The following is a 19987-nucleotide window of genomic DNA, read 5'->3' as shown; positions in this document are numbered from 1 at the left end:
AATACACATTAACGGTACAAGAGTAAAGTACCAGAAAGAAAGCAATTCTGAAACTGATTATAAGCTTAAAATATTCTCCTATTTATGTGCTTTCGAAATATGCAAGACCAGATTTTTGTGCTCAACCACGTGATCGAAAAACCGACCCTGAAGTGAGCACCCCACCGTTCAGGTACAAGAGTAAACTACCAGAAAGAAAGCAATTATGAAATTGATTATAGGCTTAAAATATTCTTTTATTTATGTACTTTCGGAATATGCAAGAAAAAATTTTTGTGCTCAACCCCATGATCGAAAAACCGACTCTGAAGTGAGCTCACCATTCCCCAACCACTGACGACAATGCCGTCAATATTATAGGTCACTGCTTACTTTTTTCGGCAGTCCACTGCCGAAATTTTGTACACCAATGCCGGCTGTGAATTTCCCCTCGGAATACCCCCTTCTTAATCAGAATCACTGAAAAACAGTGAATAGTCACTGATGATTATTCATCATAGTTATAAGTATAACACTGCAAATCAATAAAATTCCACTAATTTAGATTTAGAGAATGGGTGCAGAAAGGTATTTTCTATTAAGTATACATTTATACAACTGAATCTGTTTCTTGATATAAAATAATAGCTGCTTTTGCGTCATGAAATCTAAAATTGGCTGAGAAAAAGATGATTGTAGGATTTGTATGGAAAATCTAATAAACGAGCAATTTATTCCAACCTTCGTTCATTAACCGATCAATCAACGTTTTAGTGGCTAAAAATAATTGTACTCGATTCGTTTACGTTTTAAATCATTTTTGTTTTTTATTTATACTGATTAGTTTATGAGAAAAAAATCATAAAAATAGTTATTTTTCAAGTTTAAACATTTTTTATCTCAAAAACTATTAATTTTTAAAAATGTGCAAAAGTAAAAAAAAATATTTATTTTAATCCAATTAAACTTACATAATTTTTTCCGAATTTTTATTCCAAGTTTATATTAAAAAAAAAAAATTATAACTATTCAACGACTATATAAAAAGTTAAAGTGTATATGGATGTTTTTTTTTAATATAAAACAAAGTGGTCCAGGATTTGTACTTTTGGGATTGAAATTAAAAATGTGTAGGTGTTTATACCTATTACCGTTCCTATTCCTCACTTCATTGCTGTTTTGCCAAAGAGCGCGATTATCTTACACTGATACGATTCATAAAATATTATTTATAATATATTTAACTATAAACAATATTATCCATGAATTATATATATATGTATTAGTAGGTATAACAAAAAGTACAATTTTATATGACTATTTTAAATATACACTTATATGATTGGTATTGATACATAAATTACAGAATGGAATCACAATATAAGTAGGAACTACATACTTATATAATTCTTATGTATCTTGTGCGTGACGGAATATATAATTTATGTTATCTTTGTTAGGAGATTTTCCAATTATTTATGAGATAATAATCTATATGCACGAATTAAGTAGTTTTCCGCATTATCTGCTATATTTGAATTAGTGGAATTTTACTGATTGCAAGTTGTAATACTATACATATAATTGCGTTATTAGAGACTATTCACTATTTTTCATTGATTCTAATTAAGAAGGATGTAGTCACTAACCAAATTAGTGTATCGTGACTAAAAAACATATATGTATATATCACTGAACAAATGACAAAACAGCAATGAAGTGAGAAATAGGAACGGCAATAGGCATAAACATCTACACATTTCTATTTCAATTCCAAAAGTACAAATCCTGGACAATTCTGATATAAGACATAAGACATAAGACTCGTGATAATGCCAATAAAAATAAGAAAATAAAGCATCAGATACGAATCAAACGCAGTAAAAATACCGCAAAAAATAACACAAAATATAATTGAATAATTACACAACGATGTATTGGACGATAAATCGAACGTTTCGGTTCATCTATCGAGCCATCTTCAACAAATATTGGCCGTGCTTACAAAAGATTGCTCTCGATCTAAATCTTATTAAATTTAATGCAACTTTTAAAAAAATAGTTAGCATGTGAACTAAAAATAGATTTATCTATTCTGTTCTTATAATATAAGCGACTTTTTGGCGATAAACCGCTCGCTTATAAATCCCCGAACAAAAAAAAATCCGATGCTTTTAAATAATATTCATAAAACATGAGAGAAATGCCCTGTTATTCCTTTCATGAAACAATTTTTTTTTTTTATTGCGATGATATATGTATGTAGAAAGACATTCCAGAGATTGAGGTAGAGAGCAACGTTTCGGTTATGCATTATTCACGCGAGGAATAAACGTGGGCGGTAAATCGCGAAAGCAAAAAACCGAGAAACGGACGGAGAGAACCGACAGGAGATTAATGGTACGAGTGCAACGATTTTCCCGTCCCGGCTCTCTTCGTTCTGCAAACGCAGAGTCCTCGTCCGTCCGCGTGCCGCTTCGCGCGACAGGTGGGTGTGCTGCGAGAAGACTTTTTGTTCGATCGTAATGCAATAAAAAATGACTCCTTCGCAGGTGTAACCTGCGTTAATGTTTCATGCGTAACAAACATTGTCGCTCGTTTACGCTAATCACGGATGACGCGACGCAGCTTCGCATGCATCACCGCGGTAACCGACTTTGCATGCACTCCGCTACGTATCGGAAGAAGCTCTTGAAAAAGCGGACTCGGCAAACATCGCTTTCTGGCGAGAAGACGTTCTGTACATACCGCGTAAATATGCGTATTGCCGTCGATGAGAGCGTGAGCCGTGCCGCGAGTCTTGTTCAAACGTTACGTACCGGATCCACTTCGACGAACGGCGTCCTTCGTCGAGAAGATATTTACCTTTTTCTCACTCGGCGAAATATTTGGGAGACGGCTTTTCTTTTTAATGGATTGCTCCTCGCGCAGAGGAGCGTACGACCGTATTGCTATTTCTTTACTGCAAAGATAACTATACAATATTTTTTTTCACACCTATAAAGTACGCACATTTGAAATATTACATCCGTTGCAATTTTTTTTTTTTTACCACGCGCCACTTACAGCTTCTTTTGCACTGGATGCAATAACGCAGCGAAAGTAAGCAATCAAAGTTGAATTAGGTTTAACATTTTCCACGCGAAACATTTCGTAGCAAATATTCGATTGCCTAATGTTGTTATGTCGCTTCTTATCGCGCGATAAACGTTGCAGCGTCCAGTATGCAGAAGCATATGGTAACTCTCTCCAAGTATTATACTCATAAACTTTAATAAATAATTCATGCAACTCTAATAAAACCTGATAAGCGCTGCTGCTTTTTTTTTAAACATATTAAACTTGTATTGCAAAATTCTAATATTTGATTCTTGAATTTGTAAAATATTTATAACATTTTTGGTCTCTTGTTTATTTCTTTTCTTTACAGTGTAAAATCTTTTCAAGGAAACTTCAAATATCTGAAATTAATAAATTTTTTAATTGAAGAAAAAATTATAGGAACCGTTCTTTATTAAATATATCTTAAATAATTTAAAATATTGTCAAGCATTTTTAAATTTATTAAAGAAATTGTCTACTGTCAAATAATTTAGATTTCAACTAGTTGCTTTCTTTTTGTTGTTGAATTTAGATCTTGGGAATTTTTTTTTTCTCCTAAATCTCCTGCGGCTATTGCCGTCCTCTGAGTCACTCTCAAGAAACCGTCTTTTAAATAATACGGTTGGACTTTGAATTCTTGGAAGTCCGGTGATAGAAATTTGATCACGTAGTATTTCGATTTGTAATGGGGAAATCCACAGATCGCTACCAGAAGAAAAAAAGAAAATGAATTAATTCGTGAGAATACAAACGATTCGGTTTGAATATTGATATAATTTCCCTGCGTCTAGAATATAAACAACAAGTTTCAAAGCAAATTCAAATTTTATTTTAGTTCAAATTTCATTTTAAACTTACTGAAATGGAAAGAAGAAACGCAAGCATTCCGAACAATCAAAATAAGTAAGGTTAGTCGTAAATCTGAGATGGTTGTAAGTCCAACGTACATACAATTGACGTTAATCGTCAATTATGTCGTTGTCATACGAAAATAATTGACGTTAATTGTCAATTATATGGCATCGATACAATTGACGATTAATTGTTTGTACGTTGGATTTACGATTATAACTACGACTCTATTACAGCCATCTTGCTCAGGTCCTAAAGTTCTGTCTGTTCTTATAAATAAAATGTGTCTCTCCTAACAGTCTCTCACAAAAAGATTCTCTTTAATCTCAACGTTTCATAATTGATAATTATAGTCTTTCTTTCTTTTATGTTGCCTTTTCTTATCCCTTCCAGCATCGTATATAGCAGAGTACGTCAGAGTCATTACCCATTAGTGAGCGTTTCCCCAAGTAGAATGACGTCATGACCTGTCATGACGTGCCAGGTGTCTGAATAGTGGGTACGGTCAATTTGAGGCTGCAAATGCATCATTTGAAACATCTTTTGATTGGTCAATTTGTAAAATTTTGTGTTCTACTTAGTTAATCAAACGCTTTAAAGCATTTGTAGTGTTTAAATGATTGTAGTCAGTATCTATAAAAAAATTGTACGAGATTTCCCAATTAGTAATATTAGCCGGGCCGTCAACAAGGCTCTAAACAGTCTCTTTATCTTCGAGGTAGACAGGGTTTTCTCTGAGTATTTCTCAAGGCTAGAAGTTGATCAGTGGTTAAGTGGGAACTGATCTGGAATGTCGTAACTGAGCAAGAGTCATTATCAATTAGTGAGCGTTTTCTCTCCTAACTTCGATTGCTGCAGTATGCGAATTAGAAATAGAAAAATAAGCTTATATGGAATATTCCAGTGTTGAAACATTCCATATAAGCTTGTTCTAATTCGCGCACTGCAGTATTGCTGCAAAATCTTCAATGTTTTTGCAATATTGCTGAAATACTTTGTGGGAAAAAATACAATTATATATAAATAATTGTACATAATTATATACAAATATATATATATATATATATATATATATATAATTATACATAATTATATACAAAAACTTTTTTCCTGCAAAGTATTTCAGCAATATTGCAAAAACGTTGAAGATTTTGCAGCAATATTGCAGTGCGCGAATTAGAACAAGCTTATATGGAATGTTTCAACACTGGAATATTCCATATAAGCTTATTTTTCTATTTCTAATTCGCGTCCATATATATATATATATATATATATATATATATATAAGAACATATTTGATTCATTATATAATTATACATATAAAAAATGTTTCCCGGATTTATGCTAGAAAGCGATGAGTTGTTACGTAAGAGTTACGTAGTGAGAAAATAAGATTTTCCACAAATTGTCTTAAATTCTTCAGTAGCGGAATTCTGTAACTTTTAACGATAGTATCGGTATCGTTACAGTATCGTTGCGCACTTTTTTACAATATATAAATTATATAATATCTGCGTAACGATAATATAACAATACCAATACTGCCGTTACGAACTACAAAATCTCGCTGCTGAATAAATGAAATTGACATTAGTGACCAATATTCTGAATGCATCGGATGCATTCAGCAAAAAAAAACAATTTTGCAATTATAAGAATCTTTAACATGACTAATTTATACATTCAAATTGTGAAGGTACTGACGGCAAAAACCAATCGTATTGATGATTCTTACAATTGTAAAGCTGCTTTTTCTGCTGAATGCAGATTTCGAAACAAATGACTCATCAAATTGAAAAGAAGTCTAACAATCGCATTCCAAAATGTATAATTTCTTCTCAGATGAAAGAAGAAATCCTACTAAAAAATATGATTTTATTATATCAATATACATGATTGCGTTTTGGTGAAACCAAGCAGAATTTTTGGTTATTACAATAAAACTCAAAATTTTATAATTAAACGTTTAACGGATTATAATTCGGTAATTTCTCCATGATTTTTTATTCGTCTGTTTTTGTAGAGACGTCCTAGTTGAATCTAGATTTCTAATTAATACAACAAAACTCTCTTTCTTCAGTGTATGTTCATCCAGATATTTCGAAAAATGAGAAATACCTGTCATTTTTGTAAATTCTTTATTGAGCGAGATAAAAAAATATCGCGTATATAGAGATGCAATAATAAGATGCAATAATTCCATGTAAATAACACCAATTCTTTTAGAATGTTTATTTTCTTTTTCTTTTGCTTAATAATTCTCCAAAAGGACTTTTACAAAGTTATTTATATTCTTTAAACATTGTCTATTCATTAGACATTTAAATTTATAAAATAACACGGAATTCCTAGTACATTCTGAATTGTTCATGAGAACTTGAGACTTCCTCTCTTCTTCATTTGTTAAGGATAAATATGCAACATGTATTCGATAATTATACTCTCATAAGAACGTTACTCTGCGTTGCAAATATTTAACATCTTTGACACATAATTATTTAAGATTTAAGTTAACTGTCGGTTATTTATTAAATTTTATTTGATTCACACAATTTTGTTATTGGATTCCTACAAGCGGCACAAAGTGTAATCATTGAAATTTAATTAACGAAGCATCGCTTCTTCATCTCATACAATGATTTCCGTATAATCCTTTCAAATTTATTCAATGCAAATTGTATTTTCTTTGAATTGATACTGAAGATGTCTGAAACCAAAAAGGTTGAATTTTTTTGGATATAATAAATTTGCATGCACACGCGACTATCCTTGTGTTGGTCATTAAAAATGATAACAAAAGTCGACGTCAATTTGATCCTATTTCTCATTAGGTCTCGAAAATTAAATAATTCATTAGATGCAAGATTGTAGACACAAAAATAAGCATTGTTCTTTTTTATCCTGTTTTTCTTCGATAAATATTTATTAGGCAGCACAGTGTAGTACAAATTACTTAATAATTTTACAATCTTTTTGTACATCCGTTTATAAGATTTCTAAAAAAAGACTTGATTTTTTCAAACTTTATTTTCACTGATAGTTACTCAAAGAGAGTTTACTTTTACCTCCATCAAGGCAAAATATAAGTCAAATTAGTTATCTGTAAAGGAATGAAAGGAATTAAGATCAAATGATTAATAAAATTTCAACTAAATTTTTTTCAATTACAACGTTTCTTGCTGTACTATTTTCTTAATATCCATTGCAAAAGGTTTGTTCTTAAAATAAAGAAATGAAATTTTACGTGATAGTATTAAGCTTTTAAATGTTACTTATGAGTATGCAGCTTATTCGTTTTAGCTGTAATCTTGCAGTAAACATATCTTCAGAACGAACACTTCGAGAGAGAAAAAAAAAGAGAACTGTATCCTTTTAATCTATTCTTGGAACACGTAACGTCGATCTATCAAGAATGAATCATGATATCTATTTTCTATGTAGCGTGATGAATATTTTGTTTTCAAGGTAAAATTTTCTAGTACAGTGTTATAAATTATCACAGGATTTATTCAATCTTTATTTGATATTTAGTGAGAAATAGATTCCTGTCGATCTGTGCTTCTATGGAACCAATCTTAATTTGGATCAAAACAAAAAAAAAAAAGTTTCTATCTCATTGTTTTGAAACTTGTTTTATTGGATTAGCTGTTTTAAATTTCAAAATTATGCCTTTTGATTCATAATCAGATGATGAAGCGAAACCTCGTGTGAATCCAAAAAATCTCGGGCTACAAAGTTTAAAAAGACAATCTGATAACAGAAATTCGTGACAGGATAAGTTAATTCACGATAATACATGAATTTACACGATAAAGAAATTGCAACATCGAACGGCATTCATCACGTATTCGCCTATCACGTGGGCGATGTTGACGTACGGGAATTCGCCTCGTTCACGTACAACTGATAATTAGCAAGTTTATGATACATAAACGAAAACACGGTTTAAATTTGAAAAATAACATAGACATCTTTGTTATTTATGTTATGTATATTAAACTGTTATCGATTGTTCATAAGATCTTTGACTTTGGTTCGATACAATCACTCTCCGACTCTCCGTCCATACATGTAAATTTCTATTAATTTTATGCTATAACGTTCTGATTGTAGCACCGTTATAAATTTTACATTTTATTACATAGGATAGTGAATTTTCAAGCTCATAGTAGACGTTACATAATGCTTACTAGCAGCAAAGAAATTATTTTTAAAAATCTTTTTTCTTTTTTAAATAAAATATATTTTATAAAATAGTTTTCAATGCTTGTTTTGTAGCACTTATTAATGCGTAAGATCTGCGAAGGATTATTAATTTGTGATTTTTTTAATTTAAAGTGCCTTTGATGACATTAATTGGTATTAATTGGTTATATTGACCCTCTTTTTATTTCACAAATGTATCTTTTTTCTCTCTTTAGTAAATTATAAATTATGTTCATTGTATACATATATCCGATAAACTCTATCTATAAAGTGATTGGTAGAACTCTATGGCTAAAAAATTGATGTTGTAAAAATTGTATCACGTTAATATTTACTTATTGAGTTATTTTAAAAAACAACGTGATGTTCCACCACCCCCCTCCTTCCTCTATATTTTAATTTGAACGATAATGAACAAGGCAAGACGCGACGCAAGTCGGCTAATCGGTCAACTCACTAAAAAGGAAGATCTTCTTTAAATTCGACGTGGCAGCTCGTTACGCGGCAAACTGCGAATACGAATTGGATATAAGGTGCTGGTAAAAACAACTTGATACTTCGCTTGTAGGTACAAACGCACAAAAGAGATGGTGGAGGTGCTTTTGGATCGAATCGACGGCCAGGAGGTTACTATCGTTGAGTCGGACTGCATACCCGAATCGTCGCCGGAAAATTCGCCGGTAAACGAGAAGTTATCGCCAATACAGGAGTTTTATTATGGCCAAACTATTTTTATCACCGGCGGCACTGGTTTCATGGGCAAGCTACTCATCGAAAAGATCCTCAGAACGTGTCCCGGAGTGACGTCGATCTACCTTCTGGTGCGTCCGAAAAAGGGCAAGGACGTACACCAGCGCACCGAAGAGATCTTCGACGATGCGGTGAGTCTTTAGGGACAAGTAAATTTTGCCCTCGAAGTATTTGGAAATCTTTTTAACGGTTACGTTTCGAATCTCATCGAAATCTCTTGCCTTGACGAGTGGCATTAATGATAATAATTTCTATAATTCCATTCATTAACATTGAAATACAATAATGATAAGAAATCAAACATTTCCTTTATCCACATTACGTATGCTATTCAAAGTTCCACGTATAATACGTGCGTCATCGACGTAAAATCCTTTGGCGTCAACGCTTTTAGAAGAGATCACTTCTTTCAATATTTTATTTGAATAATTATCTCTGTTTGGATTTTTTCCTTCACTTTTTAAACGAAATTGTTTGATACTGATAGTTTTTATTGTTATATTGAAAATAGATAATAATGATATAATAACCTTTACAAATTTAATTAATTACATATCAATTTTAGTTTAATTTTAATTTATGCAGGTATTTATGAAGCTTAGAGACGAACTGCCTAAATTCCGGCATCAGATCGTTGCCATAGCAGGAGACTGTAGTCAACCGAATCTCGGAATGTCCGCGCAAGATCGGGCCACTCTCATTCGAGAAGTTTCGATCGTTTTCCACGTCGCGGCTACGGTCAGATTCGACGAGAAGTTGAAATTAGCAGTACCCATTAACGTCAGAAGCACGAGAGACGTTGTAAATCTTTGTAAAGAAATCACAAACTTGAAGGTATCAAGGCGAAATCCAAGTGTTTTATTGTTTTCCAACAATATGCTCGGAAAATATTTTTGGATATTTAGATTTTTAGATTTTTATTACTCGTAAATCGATGAGTTAATTTAACTAACAAAGTCAAGAATTCCTACTGGTTGGGTTTCCTTGACATAAGGTAAAGACAAGTAATATGGAATACGTGTTTTTAAATTAATATTATTTCATTGTAAATGAATATTATAAGACTTTTAATTTATGTAGAACTTTACGATACATGTTACCTATAATGTTCAATTAATGAAAGCTTCCAAAATTTTAATTTAACTTTAACATTAACAAAAAAATAAAATATAAAAAGTGTGAAAATGAAGATCTAGAAAATATAATATATATTTTATATAATATGGAATGATATAGGAAACATAATATGGGTTAAATTTTAAAAACAGTAATAAATATCATAATAAATTAAGTGTAAACTTGTTTATGTAAACTGATAGAAATACAGCAATTCAAATCTTTACTGTACAATGGAACATAGAAAATAAAATAACATTATTGCGCGCATGAATACAAAAAACTAAAAATGAATTTTTATTTAAGTAAATTTAAATTTTTAATTATTAAATTTTATGCAAAATAAACATTATTGTCTAAACACAACAAGAATAAAAACATTTATATTTTTGTATTTGAATAATATGAAGTGACAGTTTGTATAAAGTATAAATCATTGTACATATGAAAAGTAAATTAAAAATATAACAAATTTATGAGACAAATTATATCTTTAGATACAAAATACACATCGTTATATTATATAAAGATTATATAATATTTCTATATCCTCTCCTTGAAGTATATAACTTTTTTTTTTATTGCTTCTGAAGATAATTAATATATAAAAAAATATTATAAAAACTTGTTTTAAAAAAAACCATGATTGCACAAGATTTTCCGTTCATTATATTATGTTTTTGTAACACAGCAAAACCTTTCAACAATTGATACATAAATACTGCTAAAGTACTTTTTTTTTAATAAATCTCTATTCCACATTAACAGCTTATTCCATTTTATTTACCTTTATCTAATACACGTACGATTGTTCATACGTTCGCGTTTAATTTAAAAGACGTCGTTTTATGTAATTTTTCCAGTCTTTCATACATGTGTCAACTGCATATGCAAATTGTCCTCAAAGCCTAATCGAGGAGAAATTTTATGAGCCTCCAATGGATTCAGACAAATTAATCGCGTTGATGGAATGCGTGGAAGATAAGTTGGCTGAAGATATTACTCCGCAGTACGTAAAATTCATTCTCGATTGAATTCTTTTAACTTACTCGGGAGACAACAAAAAAATTTTATTAATAATTTTTTTTTACAGATTATTAGGAAAATGGCCAAACACCTATACTTTCACGAAAGCAGTTGCTGAGAACGTGATTAGAAAACAAGCTGGCGATTTGCCGGCCGGCATCTTTCGTCCCGCTATTGGTTCGTATAATTTACTTTTATTTATAATAATCAAAATTAGAATATTCTTATAATATTATTTTATTAAAAGCACTATATATGTATATGTTCTGTAAATCTCATAGAGTGAAACGTCACTCTAAGACAGTGACAATTGAGCTAGTGTCATTTTTCGAGTGATTTTTTACTCTAATAAGAATAAAAATTTATTCGTGTAGAGTGAAAATTCACTCCTACAAGTGACAATTGAATCAGTGCAGTTTTTCGAGTGATTTTTTACTCTACAAAATTTTAAGAAATTTAAAATTGTATCTTACTTTATAAAGATGCACAATAAGAATTTTTAACGAGTTACGACAAATTTCTGTATATAAAAATTAAAATCTGTAAAACTGTTTCTCTTTCTAAAGAAAGATAATATAGTAATATTAATAATTTATAATTGTGTATAAGCATAATAATTAGTTACAATAATACTAGATAATTAATTGTAATAATAATAACGCATGCAAAATTGGCGGCCTAATAAATTTTAATTGCATAATATTGCATAATATTGTTCAAGCTTTGTAATTAAAGATTTTGTTTTCAGTGATCTCAACGTATCAGGAACCGATGCGAGGTTGGATCGACAACTTGTACGGTCCAACGGGAGTTGCAGCCGGTGCTGGAACTGGATTGCTGCGATCGATTCATTGCGACGGCTCAGTACACGCAAACGTGGTACCTGCCGATTTAACGGTTAACGCTCTAATCGCATGTGCATGGGACGTAGCGAACGATCAAAAGTGAGAACTACCATTTTTTTTATCTCCCCATCACCCCTCTACACATACAATACAGAACAATATATATTTAAAATATCGCGATTGAATTGCGATACTCTTCTTTTTTAGATACTTGACATTATTGATATGAAAAAAAGTTACATGTACTTGGGCATTTATTCTGTACACGCTTTTTGTTTTTAACGATAGTTGCCGGTGTCGTTGCGCAGCTTTCTTGCCATATAAAATATCTGCGCAACGACACCGACAATTATCGTTAAGAGCACTAAACGTGTATAGAATACGTACTCTTATTATTCAAAGCTTTCTGACGATTTATAATTCGCATGTTGTTTCATAGAGTACACTGAGAAAAAGATATTTAGAAACTTATTTGTGGGATATGAATTTTGAAATAAATCTTTAAACGCAAAAATAAACTTTTACTTCTAATCAGCTAATATTAATTAAAATATTAGCTAAAATATGAGATATATTTCACAGAAATGTACATATTCCACCATCACAATCAAATATTTTTATAATCAATAAATGTCAAAGGAAACAAGTAACATTTGCTTCTAATATTTCAACTTTCTTTTTTATCAGTGATAACTCTGCGTTTAATTTCAAGTAAAAAAATTTTTAAATCAGAAATACAATTGTATATACACTTTGTGTGTTTGTTATAACAGCTATAAAAATATATAAAGTTAGAAATGTAAGTTAAAAAAATATAAACAATTTCGCGATGATGTAAACATAAATACACATATATCATATCACGTTGCATTTTCGTTTTAGAACAAACAACAAATCGCGTAACGACATTCCGATTTATAATTACGTGTCAACGGACAATCCAATAACTTATGACGAACTGAAGGAAATGTCAGCGAAATATGGGCTAGAAATTCCCTCCAGCAGAGCGGTTTGGTATTACAGCTTTAGAAACAATAAACACAGGATAGTCCATCTCTTCTTCGTCTATTTCTGGCATCTGTTTCCAGCTTTACTGGTTGACACCGCAACTGTTTGCATAGGAAGACAGCCGAGGTAACAAATAATCGATATAAAAATCAAGGAGAGAAAGAGAGAATGAATAATGAATATTCCATATATGTCTAAAAAATTAAATTTTTTTTTTAAAATGTGTTATCTAGTAAAAGGTAGTTTTAAACTGTAAACAACGTATAGTTTAATATAAATTAATTCCAAGTATGTTTAGGATGATTCGTAAAAGAGCCAATTCTTTTTTACTATACTATTCATAACTTCACATTTATGTAAATCACCGTTTAATGCAGATTGTATGTTGAAGGTTGCTTAAGGTTTACAAGAAGATACACAGATTTATGGATGTGTTGAATTACTTCGCCACGCAAGAATGGAAATTCACTAATAACCGATTACAAGCGCTGATAACGAAACTTACGTTCAAAGATCGTGAGCAGTTCTATTGCGATATACGTAATGTTGATTGGAATACTTACTTCGAGACGTATATTCGCGGAATAAGGGTGTATCTCATTAAGGATCCCTTAGATACCTTGCCGCAGGCACGCGTCAAATGGCAAAGGTATGAAAATATCTTTAATATTTTTACTTTTCTAATCCTACGTGTTTTAGTAACAAAATTTGTTTTCGTAAAAAATTTCGCTTAATTTCGTATTTGCTTAATCTTTAACATTTGAACATTTGTTTATACCTAAATATTAATTTTAAAAGATCGTTTACAAATGTCACATATGTTCGATGATACCTTGAATTTAATTTATCTTTGATCTAAACTGTGTAGTGAGATATATCTTGTATTTTTATTTTTTTTTCTTGCATCTTAAACTTTGTCATATTTTCTCTTATGATTTGAAAATTTTTAGTTTTCAAATTATAAGAGAAAAATAGCACACTCGAACCAGCACACTTTTTAAATTTCCACTCTTATATTTTTTTATTTCTTTCCTTCTTTTCTATAAAATATGCTTAAAATTGGAAATGTTTTATTTTAGAATTTTGTATTAAACTTGTCTTGAAATTATTATAAAATCTGATTTTATTATTTAGTTATAAAAACAATTATAGAAAATTATTTCTATTATAGATTATATTGGAGCCATCAAGCGTTGAAACTCATACTGGCCTACATTGGCATGAGGTTCTCCTGGACGGCCTTGTCTATACTTTTTGATGTTCTTTATCAAAAACTGTGACAGCAATGAGCGAATGCGATAAAATGATCCGAAATTCAGGATATACATCTTGGAGGTACAGAATTGAACGGTGGAGGGCGATATCTTGTGTTTTTTAAGGAAGAGGCGTGACTGGACTCTCAGAGAAGCGTTGAAACTTCGTCAAAAGATATGGAAGAATTAGAAAAGAGCTATGTCGTAACCCTGTATACAGATTATTGCGAAATGGAAATTAAAATTAAAATTTAGTTTATTTAAATAGGCGAAAGAACAATAATTTATTGTCTATTTTGTCTACGACATTTAAATTCATTGAAACATTTACACTCTCGAGATTTAAATGCTGTCGTTAAAATATTACTATTACAGGATTACTAATTACAGGATTTCAATAATATTCGGGAAAAATTTTTGTATATGTAATTATATATAATTAATATATAATTTTTATACACATTTATATATAACTATGTATAATTATACATGTTTTATATATAAAAACTTTTTTCCCGGATATTGGGGCATCTAGGAGCCGTTTTATCTATCTTGATAAATTGATGAAAGTTATCTATAATTAATAGTAATATTTTAACGACAGCATTTAAATCTCGAGAGTGTAAATGTTTCAATGAATTTAAATGTCGTAGACAAAATAGACGATAAATTATTGTTCTTTCTCTCAGCTGTGTGAGAGCCCTTTGGTTCGTTCATAATTCATAGTGCATGTCTAAGTATCTAACAGTAAAAACAAAAGTACGGTTATCAGGCAAAAATTATCGAGTTTAAAGTATAATCTTTTCTGTTTTTATTATCTTCTCGCGAAACATTACGTACTCATTTCGTTCTTCGCCTTCGCCGAAATGCCGATCCTTCGCGCGCACTACTAAATGCTGATTCGTGAAATAAGTGAACAATTAATCTATTTAAATAAACTGAATTTTAATTTTAATTTCCCCGAATGTTTAAGCGTCAACTCTCACTAATTATGCGTCACACAGTTTCGATTTCGACAGAATAACAATTGAACAAAGAACTGTTTTTCGCGACGGCCAGAAAAATCCACACAACACTACCACAACATTACCACACAAAAGCGAAAGTGAGTCAAAGTCGATGTGCAAACTTCTCTTTACGTTATACGGCTTTATGCAATCCGATCAAATCCACGATCATGCTCACCCGTCGTCGCTTAATTGTTCACTTATTTTACGAATCAGCATTTAGTAGTGCGCGCGAAGGATCGGCATTTCGGCGAAGGCGAAGAAAGAAATGAGTACGTAATGTTTCGCGAGAAGATAATAAAAACAGAAAAGATTATACTTTAAACTCGATAATTTATGCCTGATAACCGTACTTTTGTTTTTACTGTTAGATACTTAGACATGCACTATGAATTATGAACGAACCAAAGGGCTCTCACACAGCTGAGAGAAAGCGTACTTTGTTGACAGTTGCGGCGTGCAGACGCACACATATATGCGTGCGCGCGATTATGCGTGCCAGCGTGCTCGTCCGTATTATGGCAATGTTGTGGGTATGTGGCGATGCATAATGAACAGATCGAGATGCGACGGCTATTTAAGTATAATTCGTTGCGAACGCGAATACGTTAGTCGTTAACGGACGTTAACTTGGAAAGGCTCGGATTTCGAAGCGCCGCGACTAGTCGGCTTAGCTGTATAAAGTCTGGCGGAATTTTATCAACGAATCAAATCATGCATATACATATTGTCTAGAAACGAGAGGAAAAAAATACAAAAAATGATTATTTTATCCGTTTTATCTCGGCCATTGAATTAATAAGGCGAACACGATTGTTTAATTAATTCACAATATTTATTTTGTTTTCATTCTTACGTCTCTGTTTTCTACCGGGTTGGTAATATTAAAATAATGTAAGAATACAGAAAACAGAGACGTCGTTCCCAATAAAAAATATTAATGACGCTCTTCGATTCAACAATGTCGAGGAACGTGAGTGTGAGAGTGCAAGGTAATTACCTATTACGATTCTCCGACAGAATGCTGAGATCGCAAAAATCAATCAGATCGTGGAGGAAATTAGAATAAAAAAAGATAAGTTTGGCCCATGAGGGGATCGAACCCGCGACCTTCGCGTTATTAGCACGACGCTCTAACCAACTGAGCTAATGGGCCAGACGTTGAACAGTTGCAAAGTAATTCCTTTCGAAGACGTATGATCTCTTGATCAAAGTATTCACGTAAGAATGAAAACAAAATAAATATTGTGAATTAATTAAACAATCGTGTTCGCCTTATTAATTCAATGGCCGAGATAAAACGGATAAAATAATCATTTTTTGTATTTTTTTCCTCTCGTTTCTAGACAATATGTATATGCATAACATAATTCAATTGAGTTTCAATTTGAATGGGATACACTCGATGGGAAGTGTGCGAGAAAGATCAGAGAGATGTGTATAGCGAGTATGCGAGCGTCTTGATAGTATCATATAGTCGTTATTGTTGCAAAATATCTCTTATTATAAGTTCACGTATAAGATTTTGTAAAATAAAGATATTTGTATATACATATAGAAGTATGTGAGCGTTCTTAGTGCGCATCCCTAATTTCTGTTCTTCCCTGTTCCGATGATTTCGATGTCACAATATCGCGTTTTTATTATCAAAGATAAAAATAAACGTTCGAGGTCAGGCGAGTGACTTTTTGACGATTAAAAGAGACCGCCAAATAACAATGGAAACTCGCTGAAACGGCTGATTGTCAATGGATTATGACATCGCAGAGACGTCAGTTGCTTCATTTCAAGCATACTAAATACACATTTAATATATTGTACGCTGACGAAACGTTTAGCCAGCAGGACGCGTGCATAAACGCGCAATAAGCAATTAAGAAATTATTACAGCCTTCGATCAACCTAAATTCACATTTTCGTTTAAACAAAATTTACTTAAAAAATAAATAATATTTGAAAATTGTGTAATTTAATTATATTCAACCTAAATGTGTATTTATAAAAAAAAGAAAACGTATAAAACCTTTAACTTGCTCCAATTATAATGAGAATAAGTTGCTCTTAAATTTTCTGTATTTAACAGTTAAATTTTATTAAAAAATAATATAAAATAGCATTGTTGTTCTTCAAGTTTTTTAAATCATATTTTACAAAAACAAAGTTTATAGCAAACATTATATTGCTCCCACAAAACTTATTAAAAAGCAAAATGGCATATGTTTCATAAAATTAAAGTATAATATAGATCTAATGATTGTTAACGAACTCGCGTTTCTTGAAATATTGCGTTTAAACAAAGTAATAGCTGGTCAAACTTAATATAGCAATTTTTTTACTTATATGTTTTACTCATTTTTAAGACAGAAAAATTAATAAACGCTTTAAAGCTTTTAAAAATCCATGATAAGCACTAGTCTTTAGAACCTAGAAAAAAAGTGTATGAAATTGTTAATAAAAATTGTTTGAACCATTTTCAAGATAAGCAATAACACATTTATGTACATAGTGTAATGGTCATGACGTAATTTTGAAAACATGATTTAGGAAAATTTGAATAGCAACGTCATTTCGTATTATTCTTTAAAATTTAAATGTTAAATACAGAAAATTATAATCTTTGTAGCGGAATAAACACAAGTTTTTATCTTTTTCCGTTTTTCCACACAAAAAATTACAAAATTAGAAAGTCGTTTTGACACCTTTATATATTTTCCCTAGCTGTATAATACCTTAAATTAAATTAAATAATTTTGGTAAGATTTTATATTTAATAATATTAGTTTTGTAGTTAGACATTATATTTCTATAGATATTATATTATCTCATTATTAACAATAATAAGATTAGGAAAGATGAAAGTGTTAAGCATAAAGAAAAGAGGGCCAATATCGAATAATGGCAAATATTGATATATCTTGACTAAATATTAAAATAACTTTTTGATTAAAAAAATGTTTTATATTAAAATTATTAAATGTATTATATTTATTAGATTTAAAGTAGAGAAATATAATGCCATTGTGAATGCGATTACAATAATCGTGAATTTTTTTAGCTAACTCTCGCGGAAAACCATTAATCTTCTCTATGCAGATGCTTAGAATTTTTGAAACGCGCTCGAACTGTCACGTGCTTCTCGAACTTGTCGCCCGTGGAACATCGCTTCTGTTCGCACGATAACAGAGAAACGTGATAGTAACCATGCCCACGATTTAATTTTAGCCGATACAATCGAGACGCCATCTCTATAACGTGGACATACACTACGATGCCAATGTACAAGTTAGACTTCGAGATAAGTATGTACCTCGTCGGTGACCTCGGAAAGCATCGTCACCCGCGACTATTGGCAGACCTGGTGAAGGGAGCGCCGAACACGCGTACACAAACTTCAAATTTTTCCCAACGGCTTCGCGCGATTCACTGGGTCGTCTTGTCGCAATTTATGCGAGCGTCGAATCGGAACGAAAACGTAAATATTGAATCTTAGGGGCGAATAAACAGTAAATACAAATGAATTGACTCACCTTTCGCCGCTGGTCGCTCCGTCCCACTCCGTCCAGCTTCGTCCAGCTCCGTCTCGGCTGTAGGCTCTCGAACGAGATCCAAGATCCTCCTCACGACAATCCTTCTCCTCTTGATTCACATTTAGCACGAACACTCCCGGTACTCACGCCCGTGGAAAACTCGAGATACGGAGCAACGGAGAAGACGCGATTAAACGCGCGACGCGATCTCGCGCCGTTCTGTCCCGATTGATCATTGCCGTCTAAACGACACGGAGAATCTAAGATCCTTCTCACAATGATTCGTCTTGATTCACACTTGGCACGAACGCGCGACACTTCACTTTCACGGTACTCACGCGTGTCGAAAATGCGAGATATAGGAAACGGAGCAAGGGGGAGAAAACGCGATTAAACGCGCAGCGCGACTTCGCACTTCGCACTGTCGCCAGGGTCGCCAGTGTCGCCTGACGCGACGATTAAAGTGATATGGCGTCCTCGCGAACGCATTCAAACGAAAGCTATGGCGCCAAAGGTGACATTGCGACCGAATACGAGCATTCGCCGAATCGCCACCTTGACACATTACGATTCGTCCTGATTGACACGCAAATACGACGCATCGTTTTCAGTATTCCCTCATACGCGTCGGAAACTCTGAATACGAGGCAACGGAGAAGATGCGAAGCACGATTGAACGCGACACGACTTCGCACCATGCGTCGTATTCGATACGACGGATGTTGGCACGAACGCCCGACACTTTACTTCACTTTTGGCACTCGCGAAACACTCGCCAATACTCGCTCGCATCAAAAACTTGAATGGGACGACAAAGATGCGAGTTGAAATGCGCTGCGACGTAGACGCCGCGACTACGCACCGTCCTGCCTGACCTGCCTGATCGGCCAACCGACGGGCCGCTGCCGTACTGCGTAGCGGCGCTGCGACGCAGGCGCGACTCGCGCCACTACGCAGTATTATGCAGTACGACAGCGGTCGGTCAGTCGGTAGGTCTAGCAGGATGGCGCGATGGCGCGATGTCGCGACGCGCATTTCAACTCGCATCTTCGTCGTTCGGTATGAGTTTTTGATGCGAGTCAATGTTTAGAAAATGCCAAAAACGAATGATCGTGCGTTCGTGTCAAGTGTGAATCAAGACGAATCGTCGTGAGGTGGATCTTGGATCGTACATACGTTCGACACCTGCGGCCGAGACGGAGGGACCAACGGCGAACGGTGAGTCAATTTGTACTTGTATTCATCCCTCTAAATCAGTACGTTTACCTCGTCCCTATTGCGTTCGCGTAAATTATCGTTGGCATGGTGCGACG

General features: G+C 32.8%; 2 protein-coding genes and 1 non-coding gene across 4 annotated transcripts in view; 1 reads left to right on the top strand and 2 right to left on the bottom strand.

Moving 5' to 3' along the window:
* The window catches only part of LOC105203111 (fatty acyl-CoA reductase wat), a 32187-nt gene extending 15477 nt beyond the window's left edge, over window positions 1-16710 (top strand). For both annotated transcript variants that reach the window (XM_026130316.2, XM_026130315.2), the window contains exons 2-9: window positions 8711-9023; window positions 9478-9726; window positions 10872-11017; window positions 11102-11211; window positions 11783-11978; window positions 12762-13013; window positions 13279-13536; window positions 14059-16710. In XM_026130316.2, the coding sequence (XP_025986101.1) occupies window positions 8730-9023; window positions 9478-9726; window positions 10872-11017; window positions 11102-11211; window positions 11783-11978; window positions 12762-13013; window positions 13279-13536; window positions 14059-14167 (1614 nt within the window). In that variant the 5' untranslated portion in view covers window positions 8711-8729 and the 3' untranslated portion in view covers window positions 14168-16710. The remainder of the gene's footprint in view (window positions 1-8710; window positions 9024-9477; window positions 9727-10871; window positions 11018-11101; window positions 11212-11782; window positions 11979-12761; window positions 13014-13278; window positions 13537-14058) is intronic.
* The window catches only part of LOC105203275, an 84494-nt gene extending 64970 nt beyond the window's left edge, over window positions 1-19524 (bottom strand). The window contains exon 1 of the mRNA XM_011172150.3: window positions 18675-19524. The gene's annotated coding sequence lies outside the window, so the exon portion shown is untranslated. The remainder of the gene's footprint in view (window positions 1-18674) is intronic.
* Trnai-aau lies at window positions 16230-16303 on the bottom strand. The gene has a single exon. It is a non-coding gene; the product is annotated as a tRNA-Ile (tRNA).
* Window positions 19525-19987: the final 463 nt, after the last annotated feature.

The sequence above is a fragment of the Solenopsis invicta genome, chromosome 7, assembly GCF_016802725.1.
Source record: "Solenopsis invicta isolate M01_SB chromosome 7, UNIL_Sinv_3.0, whole genome shotgun sequence".
NCBI classification, from domain to species: Eukaryota; Metazoa; Arthropoda; class Insecta; order Hymenoptera; family Formicidae; genus Solenopsis; species Solenopsis invicta.
The sequence above is the reverse complement of the archived record's forward strand: the minus strand, read 5'-3'. Positions and strand labels throughout refer to the sequence as shown.